We start from the raw sequence: 19,483 nt of genomic DNA, 5'->3' as shown, positions 1-19,483 counted from the left end.
AGTTCACATATTCCCCAAGACATTCCTTTAACAATTGTCTAATATAGCCCGAGGATTCAAGCTATTCATCCAGATGCACTTTAAATACATATTAGTCTCGGTATTGTAAACTTTGTACTAGAAGAATCCTTGTATACACACACTTTATGTTTCCGAAATACTTACAACATCTAGTTCTATTACAAATCCAATAAACCCAAATACAATACAAAAATGTATAGTGGAATTGTACTCACCGTTCACATGAGGCGGTTGTCGGACTGCTTTTTGTGCTGGTTGAGGCTAGGTCGTGCCATCGGGTGGCTCTGATTGAAGAGTGTCACGATATGACCGTTGTTCAGTATAGGCTGCGCTGTATGGACAAAGACGGTGCCGCGGCGATGGTACCGTGAGTTTTTTTTTTTTTTTTTTTTTTTTTTGAAGAAGAATTTATTTATTTATATTTTTTTTAGATTTTTGTAATATTTTTTTTTTTTTTTTTTTTTTTTGTAATAGACATCAGCCCTGTGTATTCGAACTAGTTTAGTCTCCACATTCAAAATAAACATAACAATAATGAAAACATGGGGAATGTTGTGAATCATACACACTTATATTCAAAGTATGCTTTAGTACGCTATTAAAAGATCTTTCGCGATTATTAGCCTACAATTATAGTAAGATACATTGATAGGACATCTTGATCCATACGAAACCATGCATGTTTGATTTTCTATATACAATATACAAATGTTCTCGAGAGAAATGTAATTCCTATACCTTGGATATATATACATATGTACTAAATTTTCAATTTCAAGTCTAAATGGGTCATAGTGGCAGGGAAATTTCTTTCTTCCCTCATTCTTTTTAATCAAACCACATGTGCCAATACAATGTTCTGTTTAAATATTATATACAAGCGGATGTCTTGTTGTTTTTGTTTATATCCTAATGTGATTCAGATATATTAGAAGCTAGATTACTAGATCATGATCTGTAAATGTCTTTTTATATCTGTATTCATTTTTACTTTTATTCTTATTTCGCTTGTTATATATTTGGAATGTTTAATATATGTTTGCCCCCTTTATGCTGAGTCTATTTTCTGTTCGCTGACTATCTCAATTTGTATTTCTGGCCAGTACTCATAATAAAATCAATATCAAACGATCCAAGGTTCAACAAATACGATCTGAAAAACCAGAGCATTATATTAGTGCTCTGGTTTTGTAAAAAACCAACCAGTGGATCGCTGATACTCAGAGCCAATTTACCATGTTATACAAAGTAACGAAAACACACTCCACCCATGTTCACTACATGGGTTAAAGTTTCCACCTGCGGAATTAATTATCAATCAATGTCAGCCTATGCTGACTCTGGAATAGTAGTTTGCTTTGTATATAAAGCAGACACAGCATTGGGGGCACTCATATCCTTTTTGCCATGATTAAGAGCAACACGCTTGCTCGAAACGCGTAGGCCAAGGTCATCCAGCCCGCTATATATACACCCTGAGACTGCGTCTCCGTGTAACTTTTAACCATTTTTTCAATAAAATTGGGAACAATTTTCCTTTTTAATCAAACACAGCGCTGGATTTTCTCTTTCTTTTTCCTGATATACCTACCGCTGGCCGTAGCGGGGATCCGTGCGAGGTGTCTGGAGACGCAACTACTGGTGAGCTGGAGGTCTCCTCCTTTCATTACTATAATCAAGTTTACGGCACATGCCTCCGTGCCCACCGGATTATCTTTGCGTTAAATTGAACAGTATTTCATGCACTATTGGAACGATATTTAGTTGCAATATACCAACTGGAAAACCAATTGTTTGATGAACATTTGAATTACGTATGAAATATCTGGAATACGCATGCAGTTGTCTCAAGGGGCTTACACCTGACATTTATTCAACTTCCATAATATATATAACTTAAACATGGCTTGTTTTTAACCACTATACGACCGATAATATATCCATTCAAACGAGGTATTTTTTCTCTCAACAAACAGTGGAACTAATTGACACAGGTGCGGATATGCCAAATCCACAACGCTCTAGGGCTGAAATGGTCGCACTAGTATTTGGGGAACCCGGACACAAGGAATTTTCCAGCCCCAATTTAACAAACAGTTTCAAAGAACTGGAGAAACTTTCCGCAAATGAAACTAGGTTATGGTGGGATCTCACTACCTTACGAAATTACATATCAAAAAACATGATCCCAAGAGGTCTGAGACTACGAAAAATGCCTACGAACAAGTACTCAGAAGAGTTTATAATTGATTGGAACAAAACACTATCAGATTGTTCAATCAATCTCATGTTACTCATCACCAAACATGAGGAAATCAAGTTGTCTCAACTTCAAAATGACATTTCCAAAATAAAAGAGGAAATAAGTTTACATACCAGCTCACCAGATTTTTTGACCTTACAAAGAAAAATGGACGAACACCTTGAACAACTGGAAAAATCTATCGCAGACATAAAAAAATCAAAATTCTTGCGAGATAGTCAAGATTACAGCAATGACGAGGTTTATACTTGGAATAAAGCCAACTATCATAAACGCAGTAACAAGTCTATTCTCAAAAACCGCAACTATCCACGAAGATACAACTCCAGCTCACATAGGGTTAGTTTCAGCTCTACGGAGCTGGAAACTACGGATGGAGCAGAGGAGGAGTCGGATCAGGATCTCTCACAAGGTCCACGCAAACTCAGATCCAACTATGATGTCAACCCTGGTACATCAAAAAACGGGGGAAGAGGGGGGGCAAGAAACACAAGCACCCCGGAGACCATACAAACACGGAGATTAAGGAACCACAGATAACAAACCATCTCGATGTGGTGAACCTATCTTCGGTGTCACTTTCCCCCGCACAAACCAAGGTCCTTACATTAGGACTCAACTTTGTACCTAACCAGGACTTTGACATATTTAAGACCCTCCTGGATATTAACAAATTCGTCCGAAACCTAACGGTCAAAAGGCATTTTGTAACATCAGAGCCTGAAAATTTAACACAAGTTGAGGAGACATCTACCATACCGGGTGAAAATCAATATAGGCGACTTATGTTTGAGGAACAGCAGACATTATTACACTTAGAAGATCTTGCCGAGGAACACACTGAAGTTGCCATCAGCAACCAGTCAACCAAGTTTGTAACCAGAAATCCTCACTATTACCCAGTACAATCCCGTACAGAGTCCATGGACAGATTCCAATATATCATGGAAAGAGAGTTACATGGAATTAAAGACCGGACAAAAAATAATGCTTCCACTCACAACCTTACCCTGGCCGAAAAACAAGCATTGAAATCCTTACAGGACAATGAAGACCTTATCATAAAGATGGCAGATAAGGGCGGTTCCATCACTGTCATGGACAAAGACATGTATATAGACCAAATAAATAAATTGTTGAGTGACACAAATACCTACACCAAATTACAACATAATCCTACTAACGTTTTTTCCCTAGAGTTGAACAATCTATTGGATAAGGGTCTGAACACGGGCATACTTACCAAGAAACAATATGATTATATGTTAGTAGAGTCTCCCGTAATACCTATACTCCATGCCTTACCCAAGACACATAAGGGTATCAATCCCCCTCCTATGAGACCTATAGTCTCAGGTATAGGTTCTCTTACTGAGAAAACATCTGAATGGCTGGATTCCTTCTTACAGCCATTTGTATCTAGGGTACCGGGTCATTTAAGGGACACAAAGGATGTTCTATCTATTTTCCACAATAAAATCTGGAATCACAACCATATATGGCTCACATGTGATGTGGTGTCTTTATATACCAGCATTCCTCATCCAGTGGCTATTAAAGCTCTCACCCATCACCTCCACAAGTATAGTTCATTTGATGAAACATTACAAAACTTTTTGATAGAAATAACCTATTTCTTAATGACACACAATTTTTTCAACTTTGCAGGTACTTTCTACTTACAACAACGAGGGGTGTCCATGGGAGCTAAATTTTCCCCATCCTTGGCTAATTTAGTTATGGCATGGTGGGAAGAGTCTTTTCTCTTCTCCCCCACCAACACGTATGCGGAAAACATCCACTGGTATGGCAGATACATAGATGACCTTCTATTCATCTGGGAGGGAGATGTATCTGCCATTCCTAAATTTCTGGAATTCTTAAATGCCAACGATCTCAATTTGAGATTCACTTACTCTTATAATCAAAATACCATCAATTTTCTCGATATAAAATTTACATCTACTGTAGGTTCCCACATTGATTCAGAAATCTTTCATAAACCCATATCAGGGAATACCATCTTGCACGCCACCAGTTGCCATCCAAAACACACTATCACGGCAATACCAGTAGGTGAACTAACACGTGCAAAAAGAAATTGCAGTACGGAAATAGGTTATGCCAAAGAGGAATCTGAGACATGTCACAAATTAAAAGCCAGAGGTTATAAAAATTGGATGTTAGATAGAGCCAAAAAAATAGTGGGCACCAAAACGAGAGATTCCCTTTTAAAGGTTGACAAAAAGACGGAAGCTACCGAGTTGGTTGGAATTAATTCCAACATGCCAACCTTGGTACTAGAATACAGTAACCAATTCAATTTAATTAAAAAAACAGTGTTAAAGTATATCCCTCTTTTGTTTGAAGATTCCAAATTAGAACAAGTTTTGCAAAATGGTTGTAGAGTGGTATCCCGCAGGGCAACCACCTTAGGCAATAAATTGTCCCCGTCACTTTTGACATGTAGTAACTCCAAACCCACTTGGTTAACACATAAGGGCTTTTTTAAATGTGGAGTACATCCTTGCAAAACATGCAATATATCTAAAACCATCAAACATTTCTCTAATTCCATGGAGGACACTAATTTTCAAGTCAAATCATATATCAACTGCAATAGTACTAACGTGGTATATATTATTGAATGCACCACATGTAATCTAAAATATGTGGGATGCACAACAAGGAAATTTAAGGTACGCATCCTAGAACACCTAGGTTATATAAGAAATCCTAATATAACCAATATATCCAATGCTGCCCGACATTTTATATCATGTCACAATAGAAATATAAATTCTTTCAGTACATACGCAATAGAGAAAGTCAGAGGTACAGTGAGGGGAGGGGATCTCAAACACCTTCTTTTGACCAGGGAGGCTTTCTGGATATACAATCTACAGACACGTTTCCCTGCAGGTTTGAATCTTAAAAAAGAGCTCATGTTCCATTATTAAATAAGCCACATTGTCATCCAACTCCATACAGGTCCAAGAGTTTCTCAATTTCGCGTGGTTTCAAATATCCAGACAAAATAACACTACAAAGATCTATACTGATCAATTATATAAATTATTAGTATGCATCATACATATCAATTAATATTATACGTAACTTCGTTTAGATATTGTGTATATCAAAAATGGTCCCATGTCTATAGGGACTATACTCACTGGATACATATAATTTTTACTACTAGGATTATGATATAGATTAAAGATCTTATAAATAAAATATATATATCAATGCCCAGAAAATTAGTAGAATAATCCCAGGATTATGGGACATAACGAATTTATTATCCAGTTCACATATTCCCCAAGACATTCCTTTAACAATTGTCTAATATAGCCCGAGGATTCAAGCTATTCATCCAGATGCACTTTAAATACATATTAGTCTCGGTATTGTAAACTTTGTACTAGAAGAATCCTTGTATACACACACTTTATGTTTCCGAAATACTTACAACATCTAGTTCTATTACAAATCCAATAAACCCAAATACAATACAAAAATGTATAGTGGAATTGTACTCACCGTTCACATGAGGCGGTTGTCGGACTGCTTTTTGTGCTGGTTGAGGCTAGGTCGTGCCATCGGGTGGCTCTGATTGAAGAGTGTCACGATATGACCGTTGTTCAGTATAGGCTGCGCTGTATGGACAAAGACGGTGCCGCGGCGATGGTACCGTGAGTTTTTTTTTTTTTTTTTTTTTGAAGAAGAATTTATTTATTTATATTTTTTTTAGATTTTTGTAATATTTTTTTTTTTTTTTTTTTTTTTTGTAATAGACATCAGCCCTGTGTATTCGAACTAGTTTAGTCTCCACATTCAAAATAAACATAACAATAATGAAAACATGGGGAATGTTGTGAATCATACACACTTATATTCAAAGTATGCTTTAGTACGCTATTAAAAGATCTTTCGCGATTATTAGCCTACAATTATAGTAAGATACATTGATAGGACATCTTGATCCATACGAAACCATGCATGTTTGATTTTCTATATACAATATACAAATGTTCTCGAGAGAAATGTAATTCCTATACCTTGGATATATATACATATGTACTAAATTTTCAATTTCAAGTCTAAATGGGTCATAGTGGCAGGGAAATTTCTTTCTTCCCTCATTCTTTTTAATCAAACCACATGTGCCAATACAATGTTCTGTTTAAATATTATATACAAGCGGATGTCTTGTTGTTTTTGTTTATATCCTAATGTGATTCAGATATATTAGAAGCTAGATTACTAGATCATGATCTGTAAATGTCTTTTTATATCTGTATTCATTTTTACTTTTATTCTTATTTCGCTTGTTATATATTTGGAATGTTTAATATATGTTTGCCCCCTTTATGCTGAGTCTATTTTCTGTTCGCTGACTATCTCAATTTGTATTTCTGGCCAGTACTCCTAATAAAATCAATATCAAACGATCCAAGGTTCAACAAATACGATCTGAAAAACCAGAGCATTATATTAGTGCTCTGGTTTTGTAAAAAACCAACCAGTGGATCGCTGATACTCAGAGCCAATTTACCATGTTATACAAAGTAACGAAAACACACTCCACCCATGTTCACTACATGGGTTAAAGTTTCCACCTGCGGAATTAATTATCAATCAATGTCAGCCTATGCTGACTCTGGAATAGTAGTTTGCTTTGTATATAAAGCAGACACAGCATTGGGGGCACTCATATCCTTTTTGCCATGATTAAGAGCAACACGCTTGCTCGAAACGCGTAGGCCAAGGTCATCCAGCCCGCTATATATACACCCTGAGACTGCGTCTCCGTGTAACTTTTAACCATTTTTTCAATAAAATTGGGAACAATTTTCCTTTTTAATCAAACACAGCGCTGGATTTTCTCTTTCTTTTTTCTGAATACTTTTGTCAATGCGAAATTTGAGTTTTACATTTTTTAAAAATTTGCAAAAATGTCTAAAATTCTGTTTTCACTTTGTCATTATGGGGTTTTGAGAGCAGAATGATTGGGAAAACATCAAATATTTTTTTATTTTAGCTCATGGCCTCAACATAACAAAATGTGAGATGTGAAAGGGTCTGAAGACTTTCCAAATGCACTGTACAGGAATGATGGGATAATAAACAGGAATGATGAAACCGGGATGATGGGGGTCCCTGTATATAACCCCTATCATCCCTGTATATACCAGCCCGCCATCATCCCGATATATAACCTCCATTATTCCTGTAGATAACCCCCCCATCACCCGTGTATACACACACCCACCATTGGGGCGGGCTCATTGTCGCGCGCGGGCACTGAGGCTAAACAAGCAGTAAATGGGGCAGATAGTCAGGACACCTTGGACCAATAGGATACCTGAAACACCAGTATATGCCAGAAGTGTAGCGGAACCTGATAATACGCACAGAGACTGGAGGAGCAGAGGGATCTCCACCATTCGTTGTTGGAACGGGGTTAGGAGAGTGTGTTTCATTATTTTTTTTAGGCACTATTCGGACTTTATGTGGGCAGTATACTGTGTGGGGGCAGCTATAGGGAAATAATACTTTGTGAGGGGCAGTGTTGGAGAGTATATTATATACAGCAGGCTCAGGGGATCTATATTAAATGGCGTGGCATGCAAAAAAGTATGTGGCCTAAAAGCCGTTTATTAATCGTAATCGAGGTTAGATGTTCAATTATTTGTGATTTTGATATTCGGTTTTCGCCCAGCCTTAACTCCAGCCAATGCTTGGCATTGTGCATGGGGATCTTAGGATAATCATGCAGCTGATTGACAATGGCAAACCATTTCATGAAGCTCCCGATGCACAGTTCTTGTTCTGATATCACTTCTAGAGGCAGATTAAAACTCTGTATTGAGTCATGTAATTGGATAGCCTTTTTTTTTTATTTTATTTTTTTAACATGCCATATGATTCAGCGTTTAGTGGCCTCACTCTGAGTTTGCGTGGTCTACTGCTTAATGGCTGAACAGTTGTTACTCCTAGAAGATTTCACTTCACAAAAATAGCACTTAGGGTTGACTGGGATAGGTGAAAAATGAAACAAAAACAAAAAAATGGACTTGTGGCACAGGTGCCATGTTTAAAGTCACTGAGCTCTCTGTATGATCCAGACTACTATCAATGTTTGTCTATAGAGAGTGGGTGGCTTTGTGCTTTATTTTTATGCATCTGTTTGTAATGGGCGTGGCTGAAACACCCATTAGGAGGGGTGTCCATGTACTTTTGGCCATATAGTGTAAAATGTCACAACATTTTATTTTAATCTACAGTTTAGCGGAGCGATTGCCCCTTTATTCTAATTTAGAATTTTATGATACGTCCCAAAAGTATTTCAATTATAGCATACATATTATGCACAACATATTCACTTTTTATTTCATAGCTATATATGATAACGTTAAACTGGATTGCCTAATTTTGTCATCCACAAAAATTAAATGTCTGGTTTATGGACTAATATTTCTCAAATTATTAACTTTTAATACGGTTGCCAATAAAGCACAAATTTTTGTTTTTTTCATTTTAATAGCAGTTTCCTAGCCCTTGCCTATATGTCATACAGTAGGCATATGCCAAAATTTACTACAGAACGGTGTAAACTATAATGACATTCTGGTGTTTTTTTTCTCCGGTAGGGTGGATATGGAGAAACCTGTGAAGTGCTTATACAGCATCATCCCAGACTTTTTCAGACCTTAATTCAGATGACTCAGAATGAAGAGCTTCGAGAAAACATGGTACAATGATCATGATATTTTGTCATTAGACTACCTCAAGTTATACAATTTACTCTGCTTCAATAACATTTGTCTAGCCTGACCATAACCCATGAAATTCTATGCATCAATTTTTATTTTAAATCACTAAATAGTCTGCCAAAAAGCAGTCATGTGTTTGATCTATTGAAGTAAGTCTGAAAAGTGATTGGACAACAAAACATGCTTAATTTCTGGAGGCTAATTGGCTAAATATCCGTAAAAGTATGATCACATGCAGAAGATTTGTAGCAGAAATTTCTACGACTGAAAATCAGTTCTATGAATCTATGTAAGTGTAACAGCTGCGGTCACGGACCACCTCCGCCCCTCTCCTTCGTCCTTTCCTGGACTGTCTCCTAAGGTGCGCCAGCTCGTCCCTGGCTTTTAAAGGGCCAGCATGCGCGCATACTGAAGTTTCCTAGCCAATCTCCAGATCACCCTGGACTATAAAAAGGGCTCCGCCCTTCCACTCCTTGCCCTCTGTTTGTTGTTGTCTACCCAGATCCTAGAGCCTGTAGAGACTTCATTAATCCATGTACGATCCACTTTAGACTGCTTGCTCATCTCTTCCCCCTCTGAGGCCAAGGTAGCATTCATTATTTCTCTCCTCGCTGGCAAAGCCCTGGCTTGGGCGAACCCCATCTTGGAAAGAGAGGGTCCAGGATTCTCGGATCTATCATTGTTTTTAGAGACTTTTCGTACAGTGTTCGAGGAACCGGGTCGAACATCCTCTGCAGCTGCTACTCTGCAAACCCTCAAGCAAGGGTAGGAGAGTATGCCATCTCCTTCTGTACACTGGTAGAGCTGGCGTGGAACAATGAGGCCTTGGTGGCAACTTTTTGGCAAGGACTGACCATGCACATCAAGGACGAGCTAGCAGCTCGCGATCTTCCTTCCACCCTGAATGCTCTTATCCTGTTAGCGACCTGGGTCGACACTAGGATTCAGGAATGTACTTGGGAGGTGCAGCTGGAGAGACGTTTCTACAGACTGGCACCCCTCGTTCCAGGGACCCCTATTGCCTTCCCCTGTTCCACCTGTAGAGCCAATGCAGGTGGATGGAATCAAATTGACCGAGCAGGAGAAACAGGGCAGACGCTCTTCAGGTTTGTGTCTGTATTGCGGCCTCAAAGGCTATTTTGGGCATCAATGTCCACAAAAGCCGGGAAACTCCAGCACCTAGGGTTCGTTGGAGAGACAACTCTGTGAATGATCTACCATTGCCCCATCCTATTGTGTCCGTCATTGAACCGCTGACACTACAAGTCGGAGTTCTCCATTTGGATCAGATTGCCTTTGTCTTGCCGAAATCTATCGACCCTATTCTGCTGGGCCTGCCTTGGCTTCATTTACATGCTCCGGTTCTCGACTAGGGTTCCGGAGAAGTCCTCCAATGGGGATCCAAGTGTCTTCTCTGCTACCTGCCACAGGTTCGTCCTGTTTTGCCTCCACTGCCTCAGTCACACTACGATCTACCCACACATGCCAGCTTTGTGGACGACATTAGGAAGGAGGAGGCGGAGACTCTTCCTCCCCATCATATCCACGATTGTCCCATTGAACTGCTCCCTGACGTCTCACCTCCCTTTGGAAGAGTCTATCCTCTCCCTGCCGGAGACCCTGGCCATGTCTGCTTATGTTAAGGAGAACCACTTGAGAGAAAGTTCATCCGGAAGTCCTCTTCGCTGGCCAGAGACCGATTCTTCTTCATGAAGAAGATGGATCTCTTCGTCCATATATTGACAACCGAGGTTTGAACCAAATCACGGTCAAAAACAAGTACCCTTTGCCACTCCTCTAAGAACTCTTTGACAGAATTCGTGGGCCAAGGTGTTCACTAAGCTGGATCCACGTGTGGCTTATAACTTGATATGTATACGCAAAGATGACAAGTGGAAAACCACATTCAACACCCGAGACTGTCACTACAAATATTTTGTGATAACCTTTTGGACTTTGTAACCCTCCAGCTGTGTTTCAGAAGTTCGTAAATGACGTCTTCCGAGATCTGCTGTATGCCTGTGTAGTGATCTATTTGAATGACATCCTGATCTACTCACCTGATTTGACGACTCATCGTAAGCATGATCGCTAAGTTCTGTTGCGGGTTAAAGGGGAATCGAATATGCTAAACCCGAAAAATGTGTGTTCGAGAGGAACTCTCTGCCATTCCTTGGCTTCATTTTCTCTGATCGTGGACCCAGAGAAGATGTCTGTTTTAGAGTGGCCACGTCCACAGGGTCCTCAGTCTATACAACGATTTTTGGGATTCGCAAACTTCTACCGGCAGTTTATCCCAAACTTCTCGTCTCTGACTCCTCTAATCTCTGCTCTCACCAAGAAGGGGGTGAATGCCAAGGTTTGGCCTCTGGAGGCAGAGTCCGCATTTACCAACCTCAAGAGCGCTTTCACCTCTGCCTCCGTTCTTCATCATCCTGATGCATCTCGGCAGTTCTATCTGGAGGTGAATGTGTCTTCCTTTTGGTGTTGGAGCACTGCTGTGTCAAAGAAACTCGAACGGCAAGATGGTGGCTTGTGGCTTCTCTTTCAAAATTATTCTCTCCTTCAGAGCGCAACTATTCCTTCGGGGATTGTGAGTTGCTGGCCATCAAGTTGGCCTTTAGAGGAGTGGAGACGTTTGTTGGAGGGTGCTATTTATCCGATTTTTATCATTTATACTGATCACAAGAACCTCATGTACCTACAGTCTGTACAATGACTAAATCCTCACCAAGCCAGATGGTCGCTGTTCTTTGCCTGATTCCCATTCTTGCTTCACTTCCGTCATGCAGACAGGAATGTGAAGGCTGATGCCCTGTCTCGATCATTTGAAACTGACTCTGAGGAGATTCCTCAAAATATATCATAGATCCTTCTAGGATTATTGCTGCTAACCCTCTGCAAATTAGAGACATTCCTCCCGGAAATCCTTTTTTTTTTTTTTTTTGGTTCGTCCTGCAGACAGGAAGAGAATTCTCCGCTGGGGACACAGCTCCAAACTATCTGGGCACTGTGGGGTCCGCAAGTCACAGGAATTGATAGGTTGTCATTACTGGTGGCCCACGCTGCCTAGAGATGTTGTGGACTATGTTTCCTTCCTTATGTACAAACTCATGTGAATCTGGACTTCTCTTCTGCCTATCACCCACAGTCTAATGGTCAAGTGGAGAGGACCAATCAAATTTTAGACAATTTACCTTCGTTGTGTCAGCCCAACCTGACAATTGGGTACAACTTCTGCCTTGGGTGGAATTCTCTTATAATAATCATACAATAATCTACCTCTTCTTTCTACATTGTGTACAGCCAACATCCACAAGTTCCTCTTCATTTGCCAGCCATGACTCAAGTACTGACATCTAGATCTTCATTTGGTACTGTCATTCACATCTGGCAACAAACAAAGTCTGCAATCCTTCAGTCAGTGAACCTCATGAAAAAGCATGCGGATTAAAAAAAAAAAGTGTTCCTCCTCAGTTCTCTCTTGGAGTCGAGGTCTGGCTATCCTCGAAACGACCGTCTAAAGATGCCCTCACATTTCCCTCCCAGATTCCTCAGCCTTTTCGAAGTTTTTTGCAGCGAGTATACCCTGTGTCCTATAAACTTCGGCTGCCCCCTACTCTCAGGACTCCCAACTCGTTCCACATGTTCCTCCTTTTAAGCCTGTAGTTCTAAACCGCTACAGTAAATTTCCTAGTTCTGCAGTTGCTCCCAGTGGTTCTTCTGATGTGTTAGAGGTGAAGGAGATTCTGGACTACAATAGAGTAGGAGGAAGGACTTGCTATTTAGTGGGCTGGAAAGTGTTTTTTTTTTTCTGAGAAGAGGCCAAGGGAGCCAGAAGAGACTCTTAATACCCTACCCTCATTAAAAAATTCCTCTCACGCTCTGGACCCAAGAAGAGGGGGCGTAAGGGGGGCACTGTAACGGCTGCGATCACGGACTGCCGCCGCCCCTCTGCTTCGGACGACCGCATACCCCTGGCCTCCTGCCTTAGTCTCCCTCCTTGGAAATGCCAGCTCGTGCGGCCGTCCTGTCCTGGACTGTCTCCTAAGGTGTGCGTGCTCGTCCCCAGCTTTAAAGAGCCAGCGTGCGAGCATACTAAAAGTTCCCCCAACCAATCCCCAGGGTGAATATAAAAAGGGCTTAACCCCTCCACTCCTTGCCTGAGCATTGTTGTTATTGTCTACCCATGTTCATATTGCAAATGTTTCCTGCTCCCAGTGTTTCCGTATCCTGCTTCCTGTATCCTGTATTTGATTCCTGAGCCTAAGCCTTTAGTTGGAATCGAGGGTGTCATCTGCCACATCTGGTGTCATCTGCCACGTCAAGCTCCATTCGTGCCAAAGCCTCTTCTACACCTCGTGTTTCTCTGGACTCTTACAGGTACACTTGTGCTAAAGACTTTGCATAGACTATATATAGACTGTTGTTTGGCCAGCTGCCACTCCGCTACGGTGGGTCCACATACCTCTAGATCGTGACAATAGAGTTGTTTCTGCAGCATGTGCATGGATTTCTGTAAGACCAGTTTAGATAAATGGGACAATAGCAGAAAAATCTGCAACAGATTTGCCGCGTGTGATCATCATGTATCCCCCTGTACGCAGCTTCGGTTTAAGCAATCACAAGCAACATATATTTGCGTCTGTTACACAGATGCATTGCAACTGAGTCTTCCTCAAACGCTAGCGTTATGAGGACTTCTTTGGACAATCCGTCTTTGTTAAAAGGGTCCCCAGAAGATAAACTTATCATAGGGTGTCCTACTGCTGTAATCAGTGGATGAACTGAACTTCAAGGAGAAATTTAAGCATTACACGGTATCCATTGTCCTCACTGGGCTCTCCGTGAAATCTGGACAGCCTGGGTCCTAATAATAGCCCGTTTGCAATAATAAGCTTTCAGGTTTCAGAAATGCCAATATTTAACTATAGCTTGGCTGTTGCATACTCCACGGTACATAGACATTTCTACAGTGTGATCTTGTGGTATGCCAATGAGAAATCCTCCTAGCAGACTTAAATGATGGTTATGGAAAAAAAAATGTAAGATCTTAATGTAAAAGGTTTAAACATTATATTCTGCTAGAGCTGGCAAGAAGAAATAAAGAAATTACATTTTAAGGGAACTTTGTATCCTGTTCTAGGTTATAGTAAGTAGGTGATAATTGTCTATTACGGGACAACTCCTTTTAAGGCCCAAAATTGGCTGGTCCTTAGAGGACTTGTCAACTCTCCAGACATGTCCGTTTTAGTAAATACTTGTGTTTACCGTGAATTAGCAATCCTGGAGCATCTTTTCTTAGAACTCTTCGTTGTTCCATTCACCAGCCATTCTTTCTAGGAATGTGTGAATAAATTTACGAGGTGTTGCCAGTTGGGAGTGTCCCTACACAGACTGACACTGTCCAATCAGTGATGATAGTGTCAGAATGTGTAGGGACATGTCAATTTGACAATGGGAATAGTAACTCCCAGTTAATTTATTCATAAATGTCTAGGAGGAATAACGGGAACAGCACAATGCAGAGGTCTAAGAAGATTATCCAGAATTGTTTCATTGGGAACATAAGTATTTACTAAAACAGACAAGTCAGGAGAGGTGACCGCTCCTCTTTAAGGGGTTAAGGAAGTAACTGTCCATCTGCTGGGAACATCACTACATCAGTGTTATGCTGATTAGAATTTCCATGTCGATTGGTTACATAGATTTATATATACACACATAATAAAGGCAATGTATAAGTAATAACACCTTGAAGCATTTTAAAGATGTTCCTTATAATAGTTTGCTTTTTTTATTTCAAAACCAAAAGGTGTATTTTTAGTCTTACATTTTGAAAGTTAAATAATTCCGGGAACTGGTCTGCGGTCAGTCCAGTAAGTGAACTATATCTCTTAAAGTAATGTTCTTACTCAGTTACGGCAGGTTCTTGAACTTCTGTCACAACAAAATGAAAGCCAATACCTCAAGATACTTACAAGCCTTGCTGAAGTTGCCACTACAAATGGTCACAAACTCTTAAGGTAATATTAAGGCAATAAAATGATCTCTTAATTTTTCTTAATTAGTGTACACCGTCTTACCCATAAACATTGCCTAATTGCATTGCAAAAGAGTGCCCTTTTTTTTAATTTTATATTTGGCATGTATATGTTGGCATATATGTATTTTTTTTTAATTGCTACACTTTTCGATAGAACTGGCTGATCAAGTGAAGTTTATGTCCCCCTCCCTGATTTAAACAAATGAAGATTATGTCCCCCTGCTTCCTCAGTGACATTGGGGGAGATTTATCAAGCTATCTTATAGTAAGAGTGTCCTTTGTTGCCCATAGCAACCCCACAGCATTCTTATATTAATGAGCTCAGGTAAAATTAAAGCTGAGTTCTGATTGGTTGCCATGGACAACAAAGGACATTCTTGCTATAAGACGGCTTGATAAATCTCCTCCATTAATTTCACTTTTTAGTATCCCTTAAATTAAAATGGACCGACATTTCATTGAGAAGTCACTCAAGCCTGTTACAGCTGGTACGAATTAAACCAACGTCATCGAATTCATGAAACCGCGAAAATTGGCATCAACCTCTGCGATGGATCGCTTGTCGCCAATGTTCTGATGGATAATCTTGGAAGTGTATTCGCAAGAACTGTGCATCGTCATGGGTATCCATAAGAAAGGGCTCTTTTCTTTGAAAAGTCGCATTTATAAAAAGTGGCTACGCACTATCTACCTTTTGGTGTTCGGAAACCTCTGAAAAACAAGCTGCACGACTGACTGGAATATCGGAACGCAGGGGTACAATCTTCACAATGACTGGAATCGGGGGGGACGACATAATCTTCACAACTGACTGGAATCGGGGGGGGGGGGGGAAGCATAATCTTCACTTGAATGAAGAATATATAAAATTTCAGCTCATGTATCCAGGTCCTTACTCAAGCCTTGCAGGGTGATTAAAAGGGATGGTGCAAAAGTTAAGACCTGCAGTTAAAGGAAAGGTGTCGTGAGTTTTTATTATTTTATGTTTTAATTAATATATTTATTTATTTTTTCCCATTACTTTTTTTTTTTTTTTTTTTTAATAACACTTTTTTACATTTTTAAGGTGGGCTGGCATTTATTACTACATCTGTGTATGTGTCTCTTCATGACACGTACACAGATGCGATACGGCATCAACATAGGAGAGTAGGGACGGAAGCCGACACTATCTCCAATGCTTCTGCCGTTCTAAGCCACTTTTTTTTAATTTATTTTTTTATTAAATTAATAAATTTTGACAAAAACTATGTGGGGTCCCCCCATTTTAATAGCCTGCCAGATACAATAAAGCAGCCGCAGGGTGGGAAGGGCCACAGATTTTGGCCCTTCCCAGCCTCATAATACTAGCCTGTGGCCGCCCCATTCCCCGACCATCACTCCAGATGGTCGGGTACTGGATTGTACCCGTCTCTTCCCGGTACCCCTGATGGTGGTGGGTATCTGGGTAATAATGGGGGTTACTGCTAGCCTTTTTACTGGCTAACACTAAGCCACACCTTAGTAATTGACATCGTCAAACAGACAACTGCCATTACTAAGTCGCTAATAAAGTATTAAAAAAACACACACATGAGATACAAATTTTTTATCGAATGAAGAAGTCCCCACATAACCCTCTTTCACCATTTTATTTAAACTAACAAAAAATGTAGATCATTGAAGTAGTTCACTGAATCTACGACGTAGTCCAACATGTCCAACGGAACCTGCAAAACAAAACAAGAAATAAAGTTGGTAGTATGAAAAAACTTATACTCCCCTACAGCAGTCTTAAGTCTACTCTAGCGTTTCTTTTGAAGTGCTTTTCAAAAAAACAGGCGTTTTTTTCCACGTTCTGTGCCGTCTTTTTGCATTTATTTTTTTGGCCCGTAATTAGGACTCCTATTGACTATGGGGACATTTGGCGCTTTTTACGCAATAAAGAATTTACCCGACGCTGCTTTTTTTTTTTTTTACTTAACGCATTTCTTTGAAACGCTCGCATGAAAAAAAGCTCGTGTACGAATGGCTTGCTTTCCCATTGATGTAAATGGGTAGCTTAATCAAGCGGTTTTGACGTGTTTTTTTTTTAAAATGCATTTTGTGCGCGCTTTTTGCACGTTTTTTGGCACGTAGTTAGGACTCCCATTGACTATAGGAACATTTTGCGCATTTTACAATCCAAGGAATTGACTCAAGGTTTATTTTTATTTTTTACGCAATGCGTTTTTAAAAACCCTTTCGTAAAAAAGCGTGTTGTGTATACGAACGGCACGCTTTCCCATTGATGTAAATGAGAAACTTAATCAAGCGTTTTTGACGCGTCAAGTATACGCCGTGTGAAGCTGTCAACTGAAAAGTCCCTCTTGTTTGTAGAATCAGTCCCAAAATGGACCTGGACAATGCTTGGCAATTTGCAGACACCTCTTCCTTGCTTGTATCCAAAAATGGGGAGGGCGATTGAGTCTCCCGCCCTCATTTACAGTAGCTGTGAGTCAGGTTGCTTTACCTGATTCACCTTGCTGTAATTCTGGGAAGTGCTCCCTCTGGTGGCCAACATAGGAAAACAAGTCAAATTATTATTTCATTTTTAATACTTTTCATTCGTGACACATTCACTTTAAAATAACATAAGTGGTAAATGGCCAGTGACTGAAAATCAAAGCAAAACTGTTTTAGTTGCCTGCCCATAGCAACCAATCACAGCATAGCTTTCATTTTCAAGAGCCAATCTGCTTGCATAGTGTAAAATAAGATGGAGACATCAAAGCAAGAAAAAGCTTTCTGCGTGTTGGAATTTGAAAGAATGGGATCTGTTGTGACAGTACAGCGAAACTTTCAGAATAAATTTGGTAAATATTCTCCGAATAGACGCTTTATTTCGCGTTTGGTGAAGCAATTGGAAACCACTGGGTGTTTGTCATGGGAAAAGTCTGGGCCGCTCAAAGACATTGGAAGAGATAGTGAACAGGATTCGAGCCGTGTACGAGCGTAGTCCTAGAAAGTCGACCAGACTGACTAGTATGGAACTACAGGTGCCACAAACCACGGTATGGCGTATCTTCCGAAAATGTCTGCATTGTAAGCCATACAGATTACATCTTCAGGAGCTGAAATCAGACGACAAACCAAAACGCTGTGACTTTTGCATTGACTTGCAGGACCAATTGGAAAAGGAAGAATTCACTGACAGGCTTGTGTTCAGTGATGAGGCTACCTTTCACCTCAGTGGGAAGGTCAATCGCCACAACGTTAGAATTTGGGGCTCAGAAAAACCATGTGCCCTTATCGAGCGCATGAGGAATTTACCCAAAGTACATGTGTTCTGTGCAATGAGCAGGTGCAATGTCTATGGTCCCTTCTTTTTTGCCGAGTATACAGTCACTGGCCACTCCTCATGTTAAAGGAATGGCTTATGCCACAGACTACGTTTTGGCAGATCTTCCTCTATCAGCAGGATGGTGCACTTCCACGTTTCCATTTGGATGTTCGCCGATGCCTGAATGAAACTCTACCAGAATGTTGGATCGGCCTCACCGTAAACTATTCACCAACGTTGTGGTGTGAAACTTCTTTCTGCGGGGCTACATCAAGGACTCCATGTATCTGTCGCCCCACCACCTCCCGCAGTCACCGGATCAGAATGACCTGAGACCACGCATCACTGGAAGAGTTCAGTCCATATCCGAGGATATGCTGGCGCGTCTGGACAGAACTGGACTACCGCCTACACCTCTTCCGTGTCACCAATGTAAATCACTTTGAACATTTGTAGTGTATAGATTAAACTTGGATAGTGTATCTTTTAACGTTAATAAATTTGTGTTATGTTCTCTCGGTTATGAATACTGAGGCTATAATTTTGTACCATCCTTTTTGAAACACCCTGTGTATGTGTGTGTGTGTGTGTGTGTGTGTGTGTATGTATGTATGTATGTATATATATATATATATATATATAAAATCACAATTGCAGTCAATGGAAAGCCTAGGCAACTGTATAGGCATGTTTAAAAGTCCACTGAAAGTATGCCCCAGAAACTTGCAAGTATGCAAGCCACATCTAGTGTTCGAACATGATGTGAACAGAGTCTTATGGTGTCAATTCAAATTGTAACAAGTTCTTGGTTTGAACAATTTATAGTTGCTCATATGATTTGTTAGAACAATTTAAAACAATTTTTACCAAGAAAATAAAGGCGTCCGTGCAAGCCTTGAGCTGTTATGTAGACTTTCCATCTGTTAATGTTATACCAAAGTTCGGAATAATCCAGCAACGTATTCATAAATGTTTCAGATTTGGTATTCTAACATAAGTGCTGTTCAAGGGACACTAAGATATAACCCCCAGTGTATGCAGAGGCAAAAAGTTAGATACGTTTCCTGAGGTCT

The 19,483-nt window shown here is 40.1% G+C and overlaps 1 protein-coding gene across 4 annotated transcripts in view; it reads left to right on the top strand.

Annotated features, from left to right (window-relative positions):
* Nucleotides 1–19,483, top strand: part of HACE1 (HECT domain and ankyrin repeat containing E3 ubiquitin protein ligase 1) — a 105,959-nt gene that overhangs the window by 34,540 nt on the left and 51,936 nt on the right. For all 4 annotated transcript variants that reach the window (XM_075862215.1, XM_075862213.1, XM_075862211.1 and 1 more), the window contains 2 exons: nucleotides 8,941–9,042; nucleotides 14,983–15,089. In XM_075862215.1, coding sequence (XP_075718330.1) covers nucleotides 8,941–9,042; nucleotides 14,983–15,089 — 209 coding nt within the window. The remainder of the gene's footprint in view (nucleotides 1–8,940; nucleotides 9,043–14,982; nucleotides 15,090–19,483) is intronic.

The sequence above is a fragment of the Rhinoderma darwinii genome, chromosome 4 (assembly GCF_050947455.1).
Source record: "Rhinoderma darwinii isolate aRhiDar2 chromosome 4, aRhiDar2.hap1, whole genome shotgun sequence".
Lineage (NCBI taxonomy): Eukaryota > Metazoa > Chordata > Amphibia > Anura > Rhinodermatidae > Rhinoderma > Rhinoderma darwinii.
The sequence above is the reverse complement of the archived record's forward strand: the minus strand, read 5'-3'. Positions and strand labels throughout refer to the sequence as shown.